The sequence below is a fragment of the Notolepis coatsorum genome (assembly GCF_963971535.1).
Source record: "Notolepis coatsorum genome assembly, chromosome: 20".
Classification (NCBI taxonomy): domain Eukaryota; kingdom Metazoa; phylum Chordata; class Actinopteri; order Aulopiformes; family Paralepididae; genus Notolepis; species Notolepis coatsorum.
In genome coordinates this window covers 16348279-16374658 of record NC_140184.1, presented here as the reverse complement: position 1 = coordinate 16374658, position 26380 = coordinate 16348279, and the positions used below count along the sequence as shown (strand labels likewise).

Here is a 26380-nt window from a genome sequence, read left to right as displayed (position 1 = left end):
CAGTGCATATTGTACAAGGAATATACAGGGGATATCAAACGATATACAAATATTATACATGGGATCTCAGGCAATAAATATATATATTCGGTTTAATCTGACCCTTTGTAACAGCCGCCCCCTAATTAGTCCCACCTAATTAGCTAAGCAGGGACAGATTAACCGCACTGTCCACCACTCAATGTCTGTGAGGGGTCGGGCAGTTCACAAAGTCAGGGGTCATGGTCGTCATTAGGCAAGTCGGGGAGCCTTGGCGACTCTATCAGCCTCGCCACGGGTCGGTTGTAGATCCGCCCTTGGCCGAGCACTTCTGCCACTCTGACCTTTCCGTCGGTACCAGTGGTCACTTTGCTTACGCGGCCGGCCGGCCACGCAGCTCGGGGTGGTGACTGGTCTATGGTCATGACGACTGGACGGGATGAAGGGGGGCTTAGGAGGAAGCGGGCCTGAGACTGCTTTGATCTGGGCTTGGCTGTGCTTTCTCCTCCTCCGTCTGTTTCTCTTGTTCGCTCTGTACCCCGTGTGAGGAGGGGCCGGTCCCGGCCGCCCCGTCAAGGAGTCGCTTGGGGTGCTGGGTTCGAGGTTAGCTACGTCTGGGGCGCAGCTGAGGGGGGTGGAGTTCCGAACTCCCTCTGGTACCCACGGTTCTCTCACGGGCCTCTCGCTTAATGTCAATAGCCTCTGCTGTATGGGGGAGAGGCCGGTGTCTTCTTCTGTCGCTCTGGAGTGGAGGCAGCTAGTGGCTGCTGTTCGGTTGAGAGATTTAGCGAGGGGGCCTTGTAATGTCCATCCTAGGCGGGTCTCGACTGCTGCAGGACAGCCTCGGGTTCCGGTATGGACCCGGTCTATCGGGACGATGAGGTCTGCATGGTCGGAGCCTATCAACAGGGTCGGGGTGGCGCCGTCTATGAGCGGGATAGGTAGTTGACGCAGGTGCGCACACTTATCCATCAGCTGTGGGATGGGGTAGGTGTACTGTGATAGTCCTATTTCTTGGCTGGTGAAAGCATTTGTAATCCTATACCGTCGCTCTGGCTGCCCGCTTGCTGCGATAGTGAAGGAGACATTCTCGCCCTTTATCGTCTTTAAATCTCTTCTTATTGTCCGAATCGTCATTTGGTTCTCGCTCCACCGCAGTCCCAGCTGGGCCGCAGCGGACGCGAGCAGAAGGGTCTTCTCTGACCCGTCATCAAGGACGGCGTAAGTGTCCATGACTTTGTCCCCGTGGCTCAGGAGCACTCTGACCACTTTGAGGAGCACTCGGGGGGTCTCGCTGTGCTGGGGGTCTATGTGGAGCACTCCTGTCTCGGGTGGTGACGTAGACTCTATATGGTACGAGTCGCACCTTGTCCGCCAGTGTCTGCCGTGGCAGTCGGGACAGAAGGGAGCGGTCTGGTGGAACTTTGGTTCTGGTGCCACCGCCTCGGCATGGTACATTACCGCGACGGGCCCACTCTGTTGTCCTGGGTGACGCTTGTTGATGTCGTGCAGAACCTCCAGGTGGGTGCCACCGCACCTGCTGCACTTTTTCTTCAGGTGGCACTCAGCTGCTAGGTGGCTGCGCGCGCAGCGGAAGCAGCGGCGGTGGTCCTTGACCCACTGGCTCACATCATCCGTGGTCAGCTTCTTGAAATCCTCGCACTGGTGGAGCCGATGTTCTCCCTCACAGTACTGGCACTCAATCTTCCACTGGTCCTCTTTCGTCGAGGGGGTGTTGTGGTTGGAGTGCTGCGGTACTGACTCTGATTGGTGCATGACAGTCACCGATCTTCTTCCATCATTTATTCTCCTGGGTCCCTCTCTGGAGCTTGGCGTGCTCCGCCCGAAGGTGTCCAGTCGTAAGCTGCTGACCTCTCTCGCCAGGAAGTCGGCCAGATCAAGGAGGGATGGCTCGGGGCCGTCGGGATCTCGGTAGTCCCTCTGCCGCCTAAAGCGCTCCTGTCTTGCGGGTGGCAGCTTCTCCAAAATCCTCTCAACGTTAGAGTTGGCGTATAGCTCATGCCTGCCCTTCTCCCGTTGCGCTCCCAGCATCCCCACCAGGGACTGCACTTTGATTGACAGGTCGTCTAGTGAGCGATTGTCTGTGGCTGGGGGTAAGCGGTCAATATGCCTTATCTCTTCTATTACGTAATCCCATATACGTCCATATCTCTGGTCCAGCGCCGCCAGGGCCGCTGTGTATGGTGTCGAAGAGGAGGCATAGGCCAGCGCTATATTGTGCGCCCGCGGTACTTTCAGGTGCTTCAGTAATATTGCATACTTGTGGCGTTCATCAGCGACATCCACCATCATTGTCTCTAGGCACATCCGGAGCTCCGTGTACTGTGCTCGAGTCTCATAGGCGAAGTCGGGAATCGACGGCGTGGCAATGTATGATGTCATGGATGACTGGCACATCGGTGAGCGTTGGGGGAGAGGCCTCCTAGGCGAGTCTCCTCTGGCGTGTCGTCTTGGGCTGGTACTTGGTGGGTACCGAAGGTCGGGTACCCAGGTGCTGTTCCTCGGGGCTGACGGTGCGTCAAACTCACCCGTGAGTTGAGTCGGGGGTTTGTAACGCAGGGCCTCGGGGCTGACTTCTGGGCTGTACTGGACCTCCTGGTCCTGAGTACGTGGCTGCGGGTCGGGGCTGTACTGGGCCTCCTGGGCCAGAGCGCGTTGCTGCTGGTCGGCTTGACACTCCTCCTCTTCCTCCTCATCTCCCTCTGCTAGGACCTGGAGTCGTCTGTTCAGTCTCTCGGCGTGGTTCGGTTCTGTACCCCGGTTGCTAGGTCTCGTATGGACCGGCTGGGGAGGGGGTTCAGAGACGTGGACAGGCTCCTCCTGTAGGCGGGGTCCCGGGTCGCTTCGTCGGGTAGGGGAATGTGTCCTAGACCCATGTCTTGACGACCTCTGGGAGCTCCGTGCGGAGTGAGGGGGTGTCGCCATGGCAACCAGTTTGTCCATCAGCTCCGCCTGCAGCCGGTCGCGCTCTGCCTCGCGCCGGGCATGGGCTGCGTCGCGCGCTGCTTCGCGCTGGGCATTGGCGGCGTCGCGCTGCGCATTGGCGCTGGCCTGGGCAGCGTCGCGCTGTGCGTTGGCGACGTCGCGCTGGGCATTGGCGCTGGCATGGGCGGCGTGGAGCTGTGCATTTGCGACGTCGGCGCGGCTTCTCTCGATGTTCTCTTCTGTCTGGAGGCGTCTGGTCTCCAGTCTTATTCGGTCGTCCTCGCTCCTTTGTTGCGCCTGGAAGCGCTCTCGCTCACCTGCGTAATGTTCGCGCTCGCACGTCTGTTGCGCTTGAAGTCGATCGCGTTCGGTGGAGGCTGCCAGGGTGGCGATGAGTGCTTGCGCCAGCATCTTGTCCGCCTCGCTGGGGGAAGACGCCGTTCGGGGCGATCGGCTCCCGGCAGTACTGGTTGGAGATCCATTCTCCTGTTGCGTACCGAGGAGATCCGTCTCCTGGGTGAGCGTCTCTTTAGGGTTGTCTTCCTCCCGGGGCTGATCGGGGCAAGGGACTATTTCTTCGGTATTGTCTGGGGGTAAAGTCGTGTCAGTTCCCTCCTGGTCCCCACCGTGAGCTTGGTCAGTTACATTAGAACCCACTAGGGCCTCTGTGGTCGGGGTAACCTGGTTGTTAAGGTCAGACATAATTTTACTTTCTACTTTTACCGCGTTTACCGTTCCTTTAAAGCTAGGTATTGGACTGACAGAGTATGCCTCTAGGTAGGGAGGTGGCTGTCGTCTGCGCTGCGGGCGATCTAGCTTAGGAGAACCGTTTGTGGAGTGTTCGTCATCGGCCATGTCAATATTAATATTATATTAATATTACGCTAATTATTATCTCGGCTATCGAAGGACCAATTGTAACTGAGGGGTACAATTCCCTGACTGTATTAATCAAGTACTGATATCATTAATCACTACCGTCTATGTACTCCTAGCCAATACTGTACATAAGTATTATTAGATTAGAACACTCCAACAATAACACGGTTTTCCACACGAAATACTAATTTATAATATTTATTACATAAAAGGGAATATTGTTACATAATATACTTTGCTTAGATTGCGCTTATAAGGCAAATAGAATGTGCAGGCAAATCAATAGTAAATATTAAGTAATTAGATCTAGGTACCCTGGGATAGGGTGTACTACCGGTTGTAAGCCAGCAGAGGGAGGCAAAGCTCTAGGCAAGTCAATGGTTCAAGGGGGCGATATCACCCCTGGAGCAGCGGGGAAAGCAACCTGGTCCCAGGATGCGCGCCGTGTAGGTGAGAGCTGTGGAGTCTCTGGTACGACAGAAACGGGCTTGAGTGATGGTCTCCACGGGCACGTGGATCCCACAGCAGTGGGGTAGGCGGTTCTCTGCTTCCAGCAGCGTGGTGATGAATGAAGAATAATAATCCTTGCCCGGAGAGTGGCACCGCTGGCGGGGTGTAAATCCTCTGTGGTGCTGCTGCTCCGGTGTAAGTCCTCCGGTGCGGTAATGCACGGTTAAACTTGACGTTACTATACTATTAGCACGGGCAATAAGTGCTCTATGTCGACGCACAATTACTCACTCCACGTGGTCTTTGACTCGTAATGAAGGTTTACTAATGAATAGAGAACGATACGACAAACAGACGTATTAGGATAACACGAGACTATCTTGGGGCAATGCGAGCCCTGCTATGCCCACGTTGCGTAATGGGTGAGACGTTACTTGGATAACTGAACCAGACTGAACTGAAGGCGAACTGAAAAGGAACTGCAAGGGGAGTTCTGTATTCGCCGCGCTATATTTATATATGCGGGGGGTAAACGATGGTGCCAGCCTGCTCACTGTCTCGTAGCCTTGGGCGAAAGCGGGCATGTTTGGGCAAGTCCTGGCGGTAGCTTTCAAGTCAGCTCGAGGGGGTAAGGCTTTACTCGGTACCTGGCGCCAGGGGATCGCTTCCAATAGGGGAACGAATATTATGGTCTGTGCTGCTAGACTAAAGGGATATTCAGTGCATATTGTACAAGGAATATACAGGGGATATCAAACGATATACAAATATTATACATGGGATCTCAGGCAATAAATATATATATTCGGTTTAATCTGACCCTTTGTAACACTAAGGTTCATGCTATTTCCCCCAGATCCCCTCCCTGCTGAACAGGTGCCCTGACCGACCAGTAGGAACCGCAGTTTACAACGACCAGGACTCATACCCCACCGGCTTCCCACCCGCTAACACTGCCAATTGTGTTAGTAGGGACGACTGACCAAGCAGGAGGTACCGCTGACAGCTGGATTCGATCCCAGAGTCTCTGCGGTGGTAGGCGAGTGCATTCTCCACTGCGCTACCCAGCCGCCCATAATAAGAACATACTATAATTAGTAAAGGGTAATTACATCAACAAAATGACAGGGATATTACGGATTCATCCCGTTGGCAATATGTTTTTATTCAAATCTTTTCTAAATTTGCTGGTAACATTAATTTACTGATTTTAAAACAGGAATAGGTTTGTTACTTGTGAACGTGTTGTCTGATTTGCGCCAAACTTCACAAATATGTTGCTGCAATAGCAAGGAGGCACGTGAAGTTTTTATTGGCCTCACATTGGCACTATTAAAAAAATCATGAATCACTCAATGTGCTTGTCTAGTTATGATGGAATATATTTTTTGTATCCACTTTTTCTCCTCTTTTTCTATTTTTCTCCCATCCCAATTTTGCTGTGCCAATTCTCCCCTCCCCTGTCTTGAACGTTGCTCGCATATGCCCCCCACTGGCCGGTTGTAGGGAGGATAGAAGCCTTGCATCACGTGTCCCCTCCGATACACGAGGAGGCAGCCTGTCACATCTTTTCACCTGCCAGCACGGACTCTCATTGGCAAGGTGTAACGTGTGGAAGGCTCACACTACCCCCGCCATTTTCCTGTCTCTGCTGTGCAGGCGTCCCCCAACCGACCTGTAGGAGTCACTGTCCACAACGTCCAGATTACCACCCATCGACTTCCACCCGCTAACTCTGCCAATTGAGTTAGTATGACGGCCGGCCCAAGCCGGAGGCAACACCGACAGCCGGATTCGAACCCGGTGTCTCTTACATTGGTGACAAGCGCAATGTCCGCTGCACCACCCAGCCGCCTAATTATGATGGAATTTGAAATGTGATATCCTACTGATTTCATCTAGATTTATAGATCCAATCGAATATCCCCAGAAAAGCCTGGTAAACCAGAGTCCTCGGGGACAGAGTAAAAAGACATCCAGTCCCTGAGGAGGAGGGGTGTTTCAGGACCTTACAGTCGGCCACGGACCACCCGAGTACACTGTCAATACAGCTTGTTGATTTCAGTGAAAAGGGGTGCTGTTTACAACCCCTCTCATGACACAGCAATATTCCCTCTGTTTACCTAGTAACGTCAGAAAGAAACAGGGCACCTCCGTGACTTTGTTGTCAGAGAGAGATGGGTGCTGTATCTCTCTGGCGGCAGTGCTGTGGTTTTGTGGGGCTGGTGTGAGTTATAGGAGACTAGTGTGGTTTATGTGGTAGGCGTTAGTGAGGGAGTCCTAGGCTTGGCTCAGCTGGGCTAAGCTCTTTTGCGCAGATGCCAGACACAGGTGGGTCGTTGGCGGCTGGGTTCTGTCACCGCCGTGCACCGTGCCAAGTCCAACAGGGAGTTGCCATAGTGACCCCAGCAAGCGGCTAATAACGGAAGACCAGCCAAGGATCACAGGGGGCAGGGAGGTGTGTGTGTGTGTTTGCATTTGAGAGCACGATTATGAGCATGAGGCCTGCGTGTGCTTAAGTGGAGTCAGCGCAGGAATAAAGAGTTCATGTTCATATGTAGGCTAACTGTTAGCTTAGTATGTATACATGAGTTCATGTTTATATGTAGGCTAACTGTTAGCTTAGTATGTATACATGAGTTCATGTTTATATGTAGGCTAACTGTTAGCTTAGTATGTTTTAACACATACATGAGTTCATGTTTATATGTAAGCTAACTGTTAACTTAGTATGTATACATGAGTTAATGTGTATATGTAGGCTAACAGTTTACTTACATATAAACATGAACTCATGTATGTGTTAAAACATACTAAGCTAACAGTTAGCCTACATATAAACATGAACTCATGTATACACATACTAAGCTAACAGTTAGCCTACATATAAACATGAACTCATGTATACATACTAAGCTAACAGTTAGCCTACTGTACATATAAACATGAACTCATGTATAGACTAAGCTAACACAGTTATCCTACATATGAACATTAACTCATGTATATGTTTTAAAACATACTAAGCTAACAGTTAGCCTACATATAAACATGACCTCATGTATATGTGTTAAAACATACTAAGCGAACAGTTAGACTAGATAAACATGAACTCATGTATACATACTAAGCTAACTGTTAGCTTAGTATGATTTAACACATATAGGCCTACATGAGTTCATGTATACATACTAAGCTAGCTGTTAGCTTAGTATGATTTAACACATATACATGAGTTCATGCTTATATGTAGGCTAACTGTTAGCTTAGTATGTTTTAAAACATATACATGAGTTCATGTTCATATGTAGGATAACTGTTAGCTTAGTATGTTTTAACACATATGAGTTCATATGTTGTCAACCATCAGATCCTACCATACACAGTCAACCATCAGAACCAGAAGTTGTAGGCTCTGTGTGGCATGGCTGTCATCCTACCTCAATGACCGTTCCTACCAAGTATCATGGAGAGGCACCATGTCTGCCCCCCACCCCCTACAGATTGGTGTCCCCCAGGCATTGGTCCTTGGACACCTCCTCTTCTCTCTCTACACCAAATGTCTGGGTAACATTATCATGACTCATGCCTTCTTCTCATATCACTGCTATGCTCCCTCAGATACCCAAGTCTCAGATCTCAGCCTGCCTGTCTGACCTTGACGACCAATCACCTCAAACTGAACCTAAGCAAAACTGAGCTACTTCACCTGCTAGTCAAATCCTCCAAGCGGATCGACCTTTTGCTCCATCCCTGACCACCAAGAACCTAGGTGTCGTTCTTGACGACTGGCTGAACTTCTTTGCTCACATCACATCAACAACCAGAATCTGCTGATTCTTCCTGAGCAACGTCAGAAGGATCTGCCCCTTCCTAACAAAAGAAGCCACCCAACTCATCTTGCCTCAACTACGGCAATGCACTGATAGCTGGTTTACCGGCTACCACCACCAAACCACTTTAACTCATAAAGAACACAGCGGCCCCTCTGATCTCCAATCTACCAAAGTCAACCCATGTTACCCCACTTCTTAGAGAGCTGCACTGGCTTCCCATTGCCGCACAAATCTGCTTCAAGGTCCTTGACCTGGCATACCGTACAGCAAGGGGAACGGCTCGCTCCTATCTTCGGTCAATGGTCTCTAACTATACACCCTCAAGACCCCTGCGCTCTGCATCTTCTGGCTGCCTCCGACCCACTCCTGTCCAAGCTCCTTCAAAGTGAAGCAGGGTATTCTCGATCCTCGCTCCACAATGGTGGAACGAACTTCTCACCGCAGTCAGGACAGCTGAATGCATTAATCAAAGTATACAGCTGTTTTCACACATTTTAATGGTAATTTAGCATTTTCATTTATGTGACAGAAATCCCTTGTGACAGAGAAGTTGCTCCAGTGTTCAAATGTGACTCAGTGCACCCGGTTAAGCCCAGCTCAGTCAATTCAAACAGCCTCCGACAGAGGTGGGAAGACTTAATGCAGCAGCGAACACCAGTCAACATCTCACACACAACTTGCAGGCACAATATCAGAAGATGAATGACAACGTATCACTGACCCTGATTAGATGTAGGCTGAGACGCTAACATTTCTCTGCTCTCCACCTTGCTCCAGTGAATAATATGGGTAGCTGCTTTAGAGCTTAAAACCCAACAGCATGGGATACTTTGGAGTCTCCTAAATTACTCCATTGTCCTCTGGTCTGCAGGGAGCCATTACTAAAAAAAAGAGGACCAAAAAAAACACCAAAGTTTCCCATCCCACACTTTGTCCACTGCTGTGTCCCCTGGCTGGAGCTCAGCTCCTGGCTTCACCTGGCGGTCTGACCAGAAGCACTGCTAGTGCTGAAGCTCACAGGTCTGCACGTACGGCACGGTGGTGTAGTGGTTAACACTGTCGCCTCACAGCAAGAAGGTCCAGGGTTCGATTCCCGCTCGGGGACCAGGTTTCCGCGATGCCAGGTACCCAGGTGGGGGATCTCCCAGACCTTTCTGTGTGGAGTTTGCATGTTCTCCCCGTGCTCGCAAATGTCCCCCCCCCCCCCCCCCCCGATAAGAGAAATCCAATGGAAAAACATGCACAACAGATCGCTGACACTGTCGTGTCCCTGACGAAGACGGCAGGAGCACTTGGATTGGTCCCCGGGCGCGGTACCTCGCCGACGCCCTGTCTGCTCCCGGCAGCCCTTGGGGGGGAAGGACGACGGGATGGGTTAAGAGCAGAGCTCAATCGCATCGGCGACCCAGAGAAAGACAATTGCATGTGTGTGTGTGTGTGTGTGTGTATTCCTCTGTGTGTGTGCCGCCCATTATATGTTGTTGTGTTGTTGCATGCCGAATAAAGACCTCTCTAAAGACAGGCGGGCAGGCAGGCAGGCAGGCAGAGGTGATGCAGGATGGAGGCCAGTTCTAAGTTTATTCAGTTTTTCCTGGAGCCTCTCCCTTCAAGAGGGACTTCCGCCAGTGTTCTATTGCTCCTCTGGACCTCTGAGACAGACATAGAGCCGCTGGCTGACACACCCGCACTCCCACTATCTTCAACATCACTGTCAACAGTTAGGTATCCATGGTTACCATCAGGGTGCAATTTGTGAAAAACAACAACAACAAAGAAAAAGAACATCTCGTAAAATGCAACAGAAACTCATTTTCTTAAAAGCACAGTAGGCTAAGTAGGTCAAATAAGCCAAATGTCTAAGCAGCCGAAACACTGCAGAACATAACATTAATTGTAGTCTGATATAAATGACGTCTTCTTAGTTGTTACTGGACACTTACTGCTCTCAAAATGGTTAAATCAATATTTAACTTCACTAGATTGCCACTGCAAAATAGCCAGGCAGACCAAAATATTTGTTCTGTCACCCAGTGTTTCCAGTCAGAAGCATTAACACTTTGGAGGCCAAACCTGAGATAGTCCGGGTTAACTCGCCATGCTCTGGGCGCCAAACCCGAGAAATCTCAGGTTTTAATCGATATTTCTTTTATTAGCAATATCAATTCCTTTTTCATCCATCCAGCCTGACGTTATCATAGGGAATGGGTCTGAGCTTGCAAAGGGCAAATACCGCCGCCTATTGTCTCCCAGATGGTATTGCACATCATTGGATTGGATTCCCTGGGACTGTGCATCAAAAAAATTGGCATGCAGTATCATTATAACAGATGGACCGGGACACTCAGAGCAGTGTGGATTATGTGTTTTGGATATATAACGTTGGATCAATAAACACGATCAATATTTGGAATGGCGATCAGGAATTGGATTAATCTTTTTGCATGACATCAGATGTGAGGTAAGGACTTTATGTTACGAATCTTGGGTTAATCAGATGTTCCTTTCACCGCCATCGGAGCGTGTGTGTGTGTGAGGTTCACGCCGACCAAAGTACGGAGAAGCGATTTTTCAGACCCTGCTTCTCTTCGTGCATGAGGACACATACTATCGATAATCTAGCGTTTATTTGAAAACTATTCATAAATCAAGCGACAAATGGCACGATTTCTAAGGAAATACATTTAAGCTTGATTTGCTGGAGTTTATTGAGATGAGACAGAACGCCCTAGAAATATATTGATATTCATCACGGTATAAAATGGAAATGTATGTATGAAACAATGATCTGGTTCGTGCATGTTGACTGGAAGCAACTCATTGACGATCACTGTGTTATTTAGTCTATTGCTATTTGATATGTTTTAAGCACTCACAAATAAGTCCTATCCTCCATTGGATAAAGCACTGGCACCGAAGGGCCATAAGCAGAGGGCGCTGTTGGCCCTGAATGAGTTAAGCACAAGGGTATAGCCCATGTTTACAGCCTAGGGATGAGCAAGGATAAATGGATTAACAGTTAAATGGTTAATTAGCTCAGTATTTTTACAAATATTATTTTGCATACATTTTATAGGGTGTAAACATTTTAAATAAAGTGAACACATGAGATAGTAATAAGTGTATGAGTGTAATGGAGCGACTCCTTGTCCATGCGTATACAGAATGTTTTTTAAAACACAGTATTTTCTCTGTTTTGGCCACCCGTCCACATGAAAACGACGGAAAATGTAGCTTTTTGAAAACACCTTCCAGGGTGGAGATTTAAAGAAAATGTGAAATGGAGCTAAAACTGCACTTTTGGAAAACATTGACCAATGCCCTTGTCCACGACATACGTATTGCAAAAAAAGTATTTTCTCTGCAATCAGGACCACGGAGAGATCCCTGTAGCCTGCCTTCGGGTCAATCAGGACCACGGAGAGATCCCTGTAGCCTGCCTTCGGGTCAATCAGGACCATGGAGAGATCCCTGCAGCCTGCTTTCAGGTCGATCAGGACCATGGAGAGATCTCTGCAGTCTGCCATCAGGTCAGTTCATATGTGCGTTTTTGCATTGTTGTGTGGACAGAGATTTTCTAAAACACTGTTGGTGTGAACAGGAATTATTTTCAAAAAGGAAGGGTGAAAATGTTTTAAATTTTTTTTTTATCTGTGTACTGTGGACATCACAGTAAATTACAGTTATCATGCAGACGCGCTGTATTTTTGTATTTAGTTAACATTATGCATTAGCAAGCATTGTTGTTGTGATGATGAGCAGAAGTTGTGCGGATGTCTGGTAATCAATTTGAATTGTCGTGTGAGAGAGAGAGAATTAGAATGTGAAATGGGCATATTGTGTGCACGGCAGACCACTTGGAACCACCTAGTTAGTTTGGTTTCCTACAACACATTGGCTTCTTGCAGTACTTCCATTATACTCAGGAATATACATATACATGTGGATTACATCTAGATAACCAGCTATGTTCTGTACATAAATTCTATAATAAGCCGTTATATACTGTCACTCCATAACAGAGCCTAGGCCTATCCAAAGGCTTCGATATCAACTGACACCGATACTGGAGCATTAGGGAAAGTAAATCAGACTCATAATATGCTTTGTCTCTGAAAGTAGGTTACATTTTAGGTTTTAATTCAAAATCGGCACCCAAGTATTGAATCGGGAGATAGTGCGCCATATAGGTCTTTTGACCTATATCTAAGCAGACCACACTGCTTAGAGCATTTGGACAAAGAGGGTGTTTATAAAACTCTTGGCATGTCAGAGACGTTCTGGGCTGTAGTTACTCAAACTGTGCCCGACAACAACAGCTTGCCAGCAGTTGAAAAACTAGCAAGCAGGGATAGTGTGTGTAGGCATGTATGATGATGTATTTATTGTTCAATGAAAGAATGAACAATAGTCTATCATAGACTACCAGCTGGGTGTATAAATCATATCCCCATAAAAATGAATGACCAGAAGTGAAAAGCAGAGGTAGAAATCCCCAACTTCCCCGCTGGTTACCGTTACAACCTTAACAATGATGTCCATGGGTAACCTTCTCTGTGTGTCACATGAGTTGAGGAAACTGATCACCTAAAGCTATGGGACTGATGTGTGTGTGTCTTATGTACAAAGGGGAAAGAAGTGCACAGACCCTTGCAATACAACACCAAGCTGTGAAATCCATTCAAGACAGAGGCATGAATATGAGAGCAACCATTGGGCGATCAGGGTCGAGTTCAAGGTAATTCTGCTAAAAGCTTCTTGAATGGGTTGGCTACTAATAGTGTGGCTGGATGCCTTTCAGCTCCTCCTGGGAGGCATTTGAACACACTAATCTTCAAGCACAGTCAGTGAGAGAGCCAAAAATACACATTTCTTGGAAGATCCATAAATTCTGTAGCCTCCTTTCGTTGTCCAGTGGGGAGCTTCGGTTCTTAGCTAAGTGTGTTTGATTATTGTAGAACAATATTTCTCCTTAGACCTACCCATCCCTGTTACGTTTCTTGGTGGAGAATACGGGCATAGCAGTTGGTTTGTACAATAGTCAAACACCATCAGGGGGAACATGGAGGACCTTGTGAAACAACTGTTGAAGATCGGTCTGGAGCAGCACGCTAAGCACCAAGAGCTCCTGGCAGAACAACGGCAGCAGAACGCCCTCATCCATGTAGAGTAACAGACATGTATGGGGTCAGTTGGGGATCAACCTAACCCAAGCAGATTCATCCCGTAAATGACAAAGAAAAAGGTGAAGTGGAGGCATACCTTGTTGCATTTGCCGCAAGGGAGGGTTGGCTGGAAAACACCTGGGCAGACCTTTTCTCAGGCCTATCTTGACCTCCCTCCTGAACAGGCCAAAGTCTATGCCAATATACAGAAAGATACTTTGGCTAGGTACAGTATGGTTACTGCCTGCATGCTCCAGCTCAAAAGGTTTCACGAGTGGAAATACAATCCAGAGACGACAGCCAGAGCCCAAATGTATGACCAAGCTCGGTTGTCCAAAACCTGGCTGACCAATGACCCAGAGGAGGGTGGAAAAACCGTCTAGTGAAATCACTGGCTAACTTTTGAAAAGTGTTTGGTCTAAAGCAGTTAATAAAGGAGCCAACTAGAGTGTCTGTAAACAGCCAGTCTATTTTAGATTTGATCTTGGTATCGGAACAGGAAAGGATTTCCCAATCAGGAGTCCTTGACATTGCTCTGAGTGATCACAATGTAATATATTGGACTCTGAAAATATCAAATAAACAGACCAATCCAGGGAACCACAGATCTATTAGTTTTAGATGCACTAAGACCTACTCAAAGGAGGCGTTTGAACAGACACTTTTAGAGAGGGACTGGTCTGATGTTCTGGGTAGCAAGGATGTTGATGAGGCTTGGCATCTTTTTAAAAGTCATTTCTTGACTGTTTTAGATGATGTAGCTCCAATTAGGGAGTGTATAATTAAACAGAGAAGTGAAAAGTGGATGACCTCTGATATTCTTAATATGATTAGAAAACGTGATTTCTATTTTAGAAAGTTTAAAATGACAAAACTGCCCACAGACCATGAGAGATTTATTTATTTCAGAAATCAAGCTAGTTATAGCACTAGGAGAGCCAAATCTCAATTTTATATAGATTCCATTGTGGAAAATGCCCACCAGCCCGAGAAACTGTGGACAATTAGGTTGAATTAGGTTGCACAGGAAAGAACAAAGCTAGAAATGGAAATATTGTACTTGAAATAAAGGATAATGTGTGCTTTGATAAGGGGAAGTCATTTCTAGAACAATTGCACATATTAACTTGTCGATTAACCAAGGCAAATTTCCGTCTGAACTAAAAAAGGCCAGGGTTGTCCCCCTTTTTAAGAAGAATTGTAAGACAGACGTTAGAAACTATAGGCCGGTTTCTATTTTAACAGTTACGTCTAAGATAGTTGAGCATCTAGTTTATGAGAAGGTTGAGGAGTATCTAGTAGACAACAAGTTGCTGTATGAACACCAGTCAGGGTTCAGAGAAGCCCACTCCACAGAGACCTGTCTCATTCATCTTATTGACTACATCAAGCAACATTTTGAGGATGGCAATTATGTTGGAATGATCTTGCTCGACCTCCAGAAAGCTTTTGATACCGTGAACCATGCTATATTGGCCTCAAAGCTTGAGTGCATGGGTTTTAGTCAGACTGCTGTCAGTTGGTTGACTTCTTACCTCACAGGGAGAACTCAAATATGTGAGGTGGAAGGCGTCATATCAGAACCTCTGGACATTGTATGTGGGGTGCCTTAAGGATACATTTTAGGTCCTCTATTATTTCTGATATATGTCAATGACATGCCAGCATCTGTGAAATGTAAACTATTATTGTATGCAGATGATTCAGCACTTCTGGTGCCAGGTAGGGATGTCAGGGAGATTGAGATAACTCTGAGTTCTTCTGAGCTAGAAGTATCAGATCAATATGGTCCATACGCAGCATGGACACAATACCAGGGCCAGTGTTCACTCTTGTAAGGTGCCGCGGGTCAAGTCTATGGGTCAGAGCAAATTTTTCTACACCGGGATCTCAATGCGGAACAGCCTTCCACTTAGGATAAAACGGTCAGGATCTAGAGGAATATTTAAAGGTCAGGTTTGCTCATATCTCTGGGGGTAAAGTGTTCGGATAGCTGTCAGGTCATACTTTGATTGTTGTTTTAATGATGGTATAAGAAATGCGCTATTTTATGGTATTTGGTCAGGATGTTATTGACTTGTTTTTAGATATGTAGAATATGGATTTGTTGTATTGGACTTTTGCTTCATGTGTTGTTTTATATGTTATTTGTATATGTCCTTTGGTCAGAACACCGGGGACCATGCTGGAAATAAGTGTTGTCACTTTTGCATGTCATCCCTTGGATTTGTTGTGTCTTTGGATCTATAAATAAAATCAATCAATCAATACCAGGTAACCTGAGGCCATTCCCCTGAGGAACATGACAACGAAGGGCATTGCACGGGAGCTGCTCCAGATCTTCAGCCGAGTTGTCATGTTCAGCCGAACCTATGTCACAAGTAGGGTTGGGCACCGAGAACCGGTTCTAATAGGAACCGGTTCCTAACTTACCGTGTATACAGTATACAACCGTGTATACAGTAGAAGAAAAAAAAAAAAAAATATATATATATATATATATATATATATATATATGACTAACCTTACTGTCATGCACTTGTCCTAATAAACTAACCTACACTGTAACACGCAACACTTTGATAAACATTGTTACTCAGCTGATAGAGTTGTACCCTTCTTGCTGTCTTGTCGTACAGAACTTGTAAGTCGCTTTGGATAAAAGCGTCAGCTAAATGACTAAATGTAAATGTAACACATAATCCTCGCGGCTCAGCGGCTCCAGAATGAACTCTGGTAGACCCCGGTTACATCAGTGAGAAGTAAAATGTGGAGTCAGAAATCCTTTCTCCCATTCACTTTCATTGAGTCGAATCCAAAAGGGTGATTTACCATCTGGGAGACGATAGGGGGCGCTTTTTTCACATCTAAGCGCCGCGGGTGCCTGGAACTCCAACGGTAGGCTCGCTTGATGCAATATGATTTTAGATCGCTAATAAATAAAAAAATGAATAAAATGAATATTCTCGTGATGGGCATTCAACCCGTGGGGGGTAAACCCGAGAAATCTCGGGCATGGCATCCAAAGTGTTCATTTCGATTCTAAATAAATAAAAAAAAATAAAAAATTAACTTTGTTAATTAATACCCTAGTTACAGTACAGCAACCAAATTCAACTGTATCAAGTCAACTGACAATGTGAATAGTATGAAGAAAATAAAAGATTTAAAAAAAAATAAAAAAAAATCTCCTGCGAAATAAGCTGTGACCTGTTTTGACCTGCACCTCAAAGAATCGGAATCGAGAATCGTTTAGAACAGGAATCGAAATGGAGAATCGGAATCGGAACCGGAATCATTCAAATCCAAACGATGCCCAACCCTAGTCACACGCCCAGGAATCCGAGGTGAGTCTATAATATGGGTGCACAGCCACGTTAGTTCCAACCTGGAGAAAAAGTGCTGGTACATGTACCCACCATTGACCACAGGTTCCTGGCCCCCTGACAAGAACCTTATGAGGTAGCTGAAAGGGTAGGCCCAGTTAAAGTGTGCCAGCCAGGATGCCGGAAACCCTTTTCAAATCTATGTGCTGGTATGTTGTGCTTTTCTTTGTGTGTTTCCTTCCTCCTCCCCAGGTGGTGAAGGTGTCATGGTGATGTCAGCAGGACCATATTATGTGTTTTCCAGTATAGCAGGCCAGAGCACCCTGGTGGAGCACCACATAGACATAAGAGCCTGGTCAGAAGGTGAAAATGCAGCCTTACAAAACCCCAGAGGCCACAAGGGTCATCATAGAAGAGGGGGATCATTACAGTGAATGGGCCCACAGTATGCCTATAGGGTGGATGAGTTGATTGACCATCTGGCGGAGGCCCGGTACATCAGCACACTGGATATACCAAGGGGTATTGGCAGGTGCCTCTAGCAGCTGACTCCAAGGAGAAGACACTGTTTGCTACCCCCATGGGGCTCTACCAATACACAGTGTTGGCCTGCACAGAGCCCCAGCAGCTGCATATGCATACTCGTGGTGAGGCTTCAGCACCTTCTCCATTAGCCTTTGGAAGGTGGCTGGAGCACAGTGAGGAATGGGAGTGCCACTTGGACAGGCTTGCAGTGGTAGTGGACGCTCTCTGCAGAGTAGGTTTAACAGCCAATCCAAAAAAAAGTGCAAGCTTGGTTTGGAGGAGGCCAAATACCTGGGTGTCACCATCGGGTGAGGAAATGTGAAACCACAGGAGTGCAAGGTTCAGTCTATTGAGGAGTAGCCCTGACATCAACCATGAGCCATGTAAAAACCTTCCTGGGACTTATCTCCTATTCCTCTCATTCTCCTCTCACAGGCATAACCAAAACCACCAAGCCCCTCGTGGTGGAATGGACTGAAGAGGCAGAGATATGCAACAGTAGAGAGGGAAGGCTAACAAGTGGGCGCCGGAGTGTCTCTGATATTAGCTCTTGGGCCGGCATTTCTCTCTGGTAGCTGACCACGCACCCCTAGTATGGATGTCCAAGGAGAAAGAGACCAATGCTCTGGTTAGTAGATGGTGGTCCCTCTCTTTACAATGTGTGTGTGTGTGTGTGTGTGTGTGTGTGTGTGTGTGTGTGTGTGTGTGTGTGTGTGTGTGTGTGTGTGTGTCTGTGTGCGTGCGTGCGTGCATGCGTGCGGGCGTGCGTGCGTGCGCGTTCACTGGAAACACCTCACCAGCTCAGCTCGGATGGACACAAAGCTGGGAGGGAGAAAACTCTGAAAATGAGTTTTGTTGAAACCGATCAGCCAGATAACGGCCCAGCCAGGTTAGGGACTGGATTTCTAGTTAGCCAGGTGCTCCAATGGGAGCCAGTATTCTTTTTTGTATTTACCACGTTTTAGATTTTTTTTGTTTTCAATAAAAGCCCCTGACCATTGTCCAGTGGGGAGCTTCAGTTCTTGGCTAAGTGTGTTTGATAATTATAACCACATTACTCCTTCCACCTACCCATTTCCTATAATTTTTGTTACAATTCTTAAAGGGTAATTATTAAAGGGTATTTTTAACCCCCTATTTTTCCATAATTTGGAGGACTAATAGCAACAACATTTTTGGAATTGGTCCAATATTGAGGGAGATTGCTTCAGACGGCACCTTGGGGGCATTTGGGCACGTCGTCAAAGTACTGTATGTCCACTAAAAGTGCTTGTTTTTGCCACTGACTTTGGTATGCTTTGGTATAGGATTTCTTCTTCTTCTCCTCCGGTCAAAATGGTCACTACAGACCTGGATACTTCATACCACTATGTACCAAAACATGATCTAAAAATTTAGACAGATTTCCTTTTCACAATCCGACCCACCCTGCATTGGGAGCAGACCTAAACAATTCCATCCAACAAATATGATGATCAATTCCCACTAGTCCCCTCCCCCCAAATGTAAAACTTTATTCCAATTGGTTATCTTTGATTAAGGTTGAAATCAAGTCCTTATTTAGATGAAAGTCCTGCCTAAATTCGGAAAACATGTCAAACCATGAAAGCAAAACACAATATGAATGCTATTTAATTTGGTCTGTAAAAGAGAATAGCTATGCTTACATGGACCCTAATAGTCTACTAATAATCAGAATAGTCTGATCAGAATAACAATGCCTCTGGTTGAGAGGGGTGGTGTAAACCTTTGATGATCCCATATTAATATTAATAGTTGTGCCTAATAATGTACGCTTAAACCAATCATTTCTCTCTGGTTGCAATACAGTATATTAATTCTGTGCACATTGGCCCAGGTGGGGGTGAAGGAGGGCATGCAGCAAGGTTTCCTCCCAGTGAAGCGAGTGCTGGCAGGATTGGGAAATCCAGGTTTCAGAGAGTCTTGTCGACTTCTGATCACTTCCCTGGGAGAAATGTTCAAAACCCACATGTCAAGGTCCCATGTCGTGCTGTGTGTTGTACCTTGATGAGGTGGAGTGTGGGAGGTCCCATGTCGTTCCCAGCGGTGTTCTTGCTGCCGCCTCTGTTCTCCTGGCGGTGGCGCTGTCTGACTATGTACTCATAGGTACTCAGCCTGTTCCACACTGAACACACAGCAGAGAGGAGAGGGTTAGACGCACGCCGGCTCAACTCAAATCAATCTTCAGGTCAGTCTTACCAAAGCATTCAAACAATACAGTGGAAATAATCAATGTTTTTGGACAATAATGTTGGATGGATGGAAGCATGGATGCTCTTTTTCAGCAACTCCCTGCTTCACACTGACACAGTTACACACGTTCACAGCCGGGTGCTACCCAGTACAACCATAGTCTGACACAGTTGGCCACTGGGGGATTGAACTAGCAACCTTCTAGTCACAAGCCTGCGTCTCTAAATGGACTGCATTTATATATCTCTAGCCTTTAGTCCACCACCGCCCCCTAATTGGTGTGTGTGTGTGTGTGTGTGTGTGTATACCCAGCCCTCATACCCAGACGCCCTAGTGGGTGATCATCACTAGTTCTATACCTTGTGTCTAGTTTTCTAAGTCAAACGTGTTATTATGTCAGTAATGACGCGCACCATATTACACAGTATGTGAATTGCTGGTCTAGAAGCTGCACGGTTAACATCATCCTCTCAAATGCCCTCTAGTGGCGTCTTTCTATATTGCACCACAAGTAACAGCAGAGTAGCTATCTCTGTACTGCTAGCAGGCTAAGCTTTTAGAACACAATTAGAAGAGCAACACAAGGATACTGATGTTTACATACAAACCAGGACACACACACACACACACACACACACACACACACACACACACACACACACACACACACACACACACACACACACACACACACACACACACACACACACACACACACACACACACACACACACACACACACACACACACACACACACACACACACACACACACACACACACACACACACACACACACACACACACACACACACACACACACACACACACACACACACACACACACACACACACACACACACACACACACACACACACACACACACACACACACACACACACACACACACACACACACACACACACACACACACACACACACACACACACACACACACACACCAGCCTAGTCTTAGTGCAAGTCAACATCATTAGACTCACATGACACTGGGTGTCATGGGTACACTATCCCTCTCCCATTTGGAACAAGGACTGGATACTGTGAGGATAAATAGAGGAGACACATCATTATGTTATATGTAACCTATTGCAGTATAAAGCCACAGGACAAACAGTATTTAGGCCTGGAAAGTTGTTAGTTTCACACCCAGTCTATGTGCTTATTTTGGTATATAGGTACAATGAGGCTATTGGACACTCATCACCAGATTGTATTGTACTGTACTAGGGGGAGACTGTATGTCTGACAGACTGTCTGACAGACACACAGACATGCGTGTTACAGACTGCCTAGCCGACTGACTCACTGAGGTAGATGTGGAAACAGAGGAGATGTCCTCATAGCAGGTAGAAAGAAAGAAAGAAAGAAAGAAAGAAAGAAAGAAAGAAAGAAAGAAAGAAAGAAAGAAAGAAAGAAAGAAAGAAAGACAGACAGACAGACAGACAGACAGACAGACAGACAGACAGACAGACAGACTCACTGAGGTAGACGTGGAAGCAGAAGAGATGCCCTGATAGCAGGTAGATATAAAGACAGACAGACAGACAGACAGACAGACAGACAGACAGACAGACAGACAGACAGACAGACAGACAGACAGACAGACAGACAGACAGACAGACAGAGGTAGACGTGGAAGCAGAAGAGATGCCCTGATAGCAGGTAGATATACTGTAAAGACAGACAGACAGACAGACAGACAGACAGACAGACAGACAGACTCACTGAGGTAGACGTGGAAGCAGAGCAGGTGACCCAGCAGCACAGTGGAGAGCAGGCCCAGGGTGATGGTGACTCCAGCCAGGGCAGGGATGGCTGCTCCTGCTGTGCAGACTGGAGCCACAGGCAGGAAGATGAACCACACCGTTGTCTCATTTCTCACTGCAGACAGAACAACAGTGTGTAGAGCAGAGCGGTGTCACCACACTGGGATGTCTACCTTCAATACATTACCTGGTAGGTTAGGGTAGGCTGTGAGTCTGTTGTTAAGATACACAGCTGGTAGGTTAGGGTAGGCTGTGAGTCTGTTGTTAAGATACAGCTGGTATGTTAGGGTAGGCTGTGAGTCTGTTGTTAAGATACAGCTGGTATGTTAGGGTAGGCTGTGAGTCTGTTGTTAAGATACAGCTGGTATGTTAGGGTAGGCTGTGAGTCTGTTGTTAAGATACAGCTGGTATGTTAGGGTAGGCTGTGAGTCTGTTGTTAAGATACAGCTGGTAGGTTAGGGTAGGCTGTGAGTCTGTTGTTAAGATACAGCTGGTATGTTAGGGTAGGCTGTGAGTCTGTTGTTAAGATACAGCTGGTAGGTTAGGGTAGGCTGTGAGTCTGTTGTTAAGATACAGCTGGTATGTTAGGGTAGGCTGTGAGTCTGTTGTTAAGATACAGCTGGTATGTTAGGGTAGGCTGTGAGTCTGTTGTTAAGATACAGCTGGTAGGTTAGGGTAGGCTGTGAGTCTGTTGTTAAGATACAGCTGGTAGGTTAGGGTAGGCTGTGAGTCTGTTGTTAAGATACAGCTGGTAGGTTAGGGTAGGCTGTGAGTCTGTTTAGATACAGCTGGTAGGTTAGGGTAAGCTGTGAGCTGGTAGGTTAGCGTAGGCTGTGAGTCTTGTTTTCATTGCGGGCTGAATTTTCCACCTTCGGGCTGAATTTCTCAGCTTCTCTTCTTCTTGATATTATTTTTATTCAGTGTTTTAACAGATACAAACAAAGCAGACAGGACAGACAAAATCAAGACATCACAGCGACAAACATTTAAATATATATACCCTCCCCCTCCTCCCAAAAAGAAATACATTTAAAATTTAAATTAAAAAAACAAGACAACCAGTCACTCCTTCGTGTCTCTTACCAGTATTAGACATAGACATATCAAATCAGATATTGAGAATATATATCTATAATAGACATTCAGTCCACATAGTCCAGTTATAGTCTTTGTACAGAATACCATCAGGCCATCAAGAGTCCCTTTAGTTGATGCCTATAGAGAGCAATGAGCCGAGGGAAGAAACATCACACAACAAAAACAGTGCTCTATAAGTTCACATTGTTTTAGATATCTACAGTATATGTAGTCGTTTGTTAGTTTTAAGATGGATAGTCAAGAAAAGGTTGCCAAATGTCTTTAAATTTGCTGGGTTTCCCTGCGTTCTCATAGCGTATTCTCTCCATGTGTAGCATATTAATGAGTTCTGTCAACCAGGTTTGGAAAAGTGGTACTGTTTCTTTGTCCCACAGCATTAAAATGCATCTCTTACCATGCCATACTGTATAGTCTGTATCTCAGAGTAATTGAGTGTTGTCATATTATGTGACCAGCTTCTCTAATACTATTACTACTAGGGATGTCCGATATTATCGGCCTACCGATATTATCGGCCGATATTGGCATAAAAATGTGATATCGGAAAATATCGGTATCGGTTAAACTTATTTTTTTTTCTTTTTTTTTTACATTTATTTAACCTTTATTTACCCAGGCAAGCAAGTAAGAACAAATTATAATTTTATTTATTGTCAAAGTATGCATAATGTTGTGTTAATTACACGACAAGATGTATGTAATGTTAATTACCTGGGGGGGGGACCCTGCATATATCGGTATCGGTTGATAACGGTTGATATCGGTATCGTAAATTAAGGGCGCGTTCACACCTACTCTGTTTGGTCCACTTTAAGTGGACCATGGTCCCTTTAAGTGGACCATGGTCCCTTTAGATCGATAGTCCGTTTGGTTTGTACAGGTGTGAACGCAAACCGAACTATAATGAGGACCAAACAACCGAACCATGGTCCTCTTGAAAAGTTGGGACTCGGTTCGTTTCAATCGAACTATAGTACCTAATCCAGGAAGCAAAGTAGCCTACTCCTCTCTAGACTGGCGCCGCACGCGGACAGTCTCTCTCTTCCTCTCTCTCTTCCTCCCTCTCTCTCTCTCTCTCCTCTCTAGACGCAGTCTCTCTCTTCCTCTCTCTCTCTCTACTCTAGACTCGCGCCGCGCGCGGACCCCCCAACTTTCTCCTGCGTGAGGAGGACATTCGCGGACATTCTCTCAGATAAAGAAAAAAAAAGCTTACATACTTTTTGGGTAATTTCATAATAGCAGCGTGCAGCTCTGTAACAACAACGCATCTCGAGCTGCTTCTATGCATTGATTGATTGATTGAAAAGTTTATTAACAGATTGCAGAATGGGTACAGTACAGTACATCTCAATACATACAATTGTTAAGGGGATGCAGACCAGAGAAAGACTTTCGTCTTGTTTCCACCAGGGTCCCCCATTTTCAATTCATCATAACATATATGACATACATGACATACAGATAGACAGTACTGCTACATCTATACATTTATGACATATCAGATTTGCAAATACAGTACTGTTTGTGATACAAAAGTGTCCAGAAAAGGAGTGTATATACATTTGGCGTAGAAACTGTACATTGGAGGAGGTTGGTGGGGTGGGGTTGGGTGGGTTGGGTGAGGGCTGTACATTGGAGGTGGGGGGGGGGGGGGGGGGGGGGGGGGGGGGGTTGGGTAGGGGACACACACACATTTTACACTGTACATTGGAATGTTGACAAAGCCTTACTTGGTCATTTACTGTACAACTAGGTTAGGACATTTGTAGGGGCCAGTTTCGAATTGCAGTCTCACGTAGGTGTTTTTTGAGAGTGTTTTTGAAGGTGGGTAGTGATTCACATTCCTTTACAGCTTTAGGCAGGGCGTTCCACATTGATGTGGCATAATTGCGAAACGTGTTTAGTCCCTTGTTTGAGCCGAATCTGGGTTTTACATGATTTGTGGAGCTCCCTCTGGTGTTGTGATCGTGGTATTCACTGACCTTTGGGAAGTATTTTGACATGTACATGGGTACCTTGGTCGCGTAGTGTATCTTGTAGACCAGGCCCATTGCAAGTTGCTGTACTCTGTCGTCTACTCTAAGCCATCCTAGGTTGTCAAAGTGGGGGGGTGAGGTGGGTTCTAGGAGTCAGGTCAAGTAGTAGTCTGACTAGCTTGTTTTGAGATGTTTGTAATTTGTTTTTTAGTGCCTTTGAGGTGCTTTGGTACCATGAGGTGCAAGCATAGTCGTAGTACCCTTGAATGAGTGCTCCTGCTAGAGTCTTCAGGGTATTCTTGTTTACCAGAGAGGAGATCCGGTACAAGAATCGCGTTCGTTGGTTGACTTTTTTTATTACATTGGATGCCATTTTGTCACAGGAAAGATTAGCCTCTAGGATGGAACCCAGGTAGGTAATTTCATCTTTCCTTGTGACAATATTGTCACCCACTGTAACCGAGAAGTCGTCAGCTGTCTAGTAGTTGACAGCTTACGCAGGAAGGAAATGGCTCTAGGTCGGTCTCTCTCTCTCTCTCTCTCTCTCTCTCTCTCTCTCTCTCTCTCTCTCTCTCTCTCTCTCTCTCTCTCTCTCTCTCTCTCTCTTTGTTTACAAATTAGATCCGCACCAAACAGGGTAGTGTGAACGCAGACCAAAATTAAACAATGTATCATTTTCACATTTGGTGCGGATCTAATTTGTAAACAAATTAGAAAGTCCGGACTATCCCTGGACTTTCAGATGTGAACACACCCTATATCGGTATATCGGTAAAAAAGCCAATATCGAACATCCCTAATTACTACTAAAGATAAATATCACCATTTTTAGAAACATACATTATTTTCTCATGTTAGATTATGTCTTTAAATTTTTTTTACACAAGTATATAATTAAATGATCTTAGAAATGAAGTAAAAATGTATATGTACTGCATCGCCTTCTTATGCTTTATTATAGAGGTGTGTGTTCTCAAGCACAACGGCATTATTTACTGACCATAGTCAAAGTTAAATCAATTGCAACCCAGCTGTCTGATTTCTCAGGCCTGATAGCTCTGAGGGGAGTTAGCTTAGCTTTCTGGGACATCTAGTCGGAGACATCTTGTTTAATGCTTCAGCTGTGACCATCCTCTTTATAGAGTAGAGTTTGCTGTGTCCGTTCTTTAATGTTAGGTGCTTTGCTAACATCCCGCACAGCTCTGTAGCATCGCTTGTATGTGGGCTCACTAGTAACGTATCCTTTGCCTTTCCTTGTTAATTCGCCTCAAAAGCGAAAGATTTCCAAAGAGTGCTCCTGTAACAGTCCTGTTGTTTTCTTGTTCAAACCCGGTGGCGGAGGTTCTAACAGACAACAACTGCAAACTATTTTCAAGTGAAGTGGAAGAGAGGAGTTGAGCACTGAGCCCTATGATTGGGAGGAGGCGGGGCTGTGAGCGCACGCGCGCGTGCATGCGTGTGTGAGTGCGTGTGTGTGTGAGTGCGTGCGTGTACTGTACCGGGTGCAGGCAACTGGCATCGATAGTGTCGCAAACGAGTATTGAAACAGTTTCAAATATTCAGTATTGATATATATATATTGAAGAATCTATATTTTTACAGTTAGAGGAGGATACAGTTAGGACTTTTCCAGGTTTTTCCATTACCATGCGTTATTCTGGCCTTGCCTACCTTGGAAGTGTTTGTCGGTGCGAAGCTTGGACGGGTCCAGGAAGAACTGGATGAACACGTAGCTGGCCGTCGTCACCACGAGGCAGATCCCCAGCAGGGCAGAGATCACACTGTTAAGGAACAGCCTACAGGACACAGGGAGGGAGACAGAGGAAACGCAGAAGAATGATTACTGTATCTGTGAAGGAACAGGTCTATAATGACAGAATGCTAGGGAAGCAGTATAACATTTACTCAGTACTAAACATCCCATAACGGCTGACAAATAGTACAGATCTGATGAATTGATTTTCCTTAACAGTATAGACTACAGTATAGACTTTAACCGGCGTGGTTTATTTTCACATTGCACACTCAAGTACACGAGACCTCCTCTCCGTGAGAGGTAGATAGAGGAAGAGACACGCCCTTTTATACCCTCTACCTGACGTCAACTACAATAGCTGCGTCTCCTTACGCCTATAGCGCCCTCTTGTGGAACAGTTAAGCAGTTACATACTATCATATTAATACATAACTTAACAATGTCTC

At 46.1% G+C, this 26380-nt stretch overlaps 1 protein-coding gene across 1 annotated transcript in view; it reads right to left on the bottom strand.

The window, feature by feature from the left end:
* Nucleotides 1-26380, bottom strand: part of zdhhc1 (zDHHC palmitoyltransferase 1) — a 65028-nt gene that overhangs the window by 25691 nt on the left and 12957 nt on the right. Inside the window, exons 5-7 of the mRNA XM_084337677.1 lie at nt 25850-25974; nt 21064-21219; nt 19128-19249 (exon numbers count right to left, since the gene is read on the bottom strand). Of these exons, the coding sequence (XP_084193803.1) occupies nt 19128-19249; nt 21064-21219; nt 25850-25974 (403 nt within the window). The remainder of the gene's footprint in view (nt 1-19127; nt 19250-21063; nt 21220-25849; nt 25975-26380) is intronic.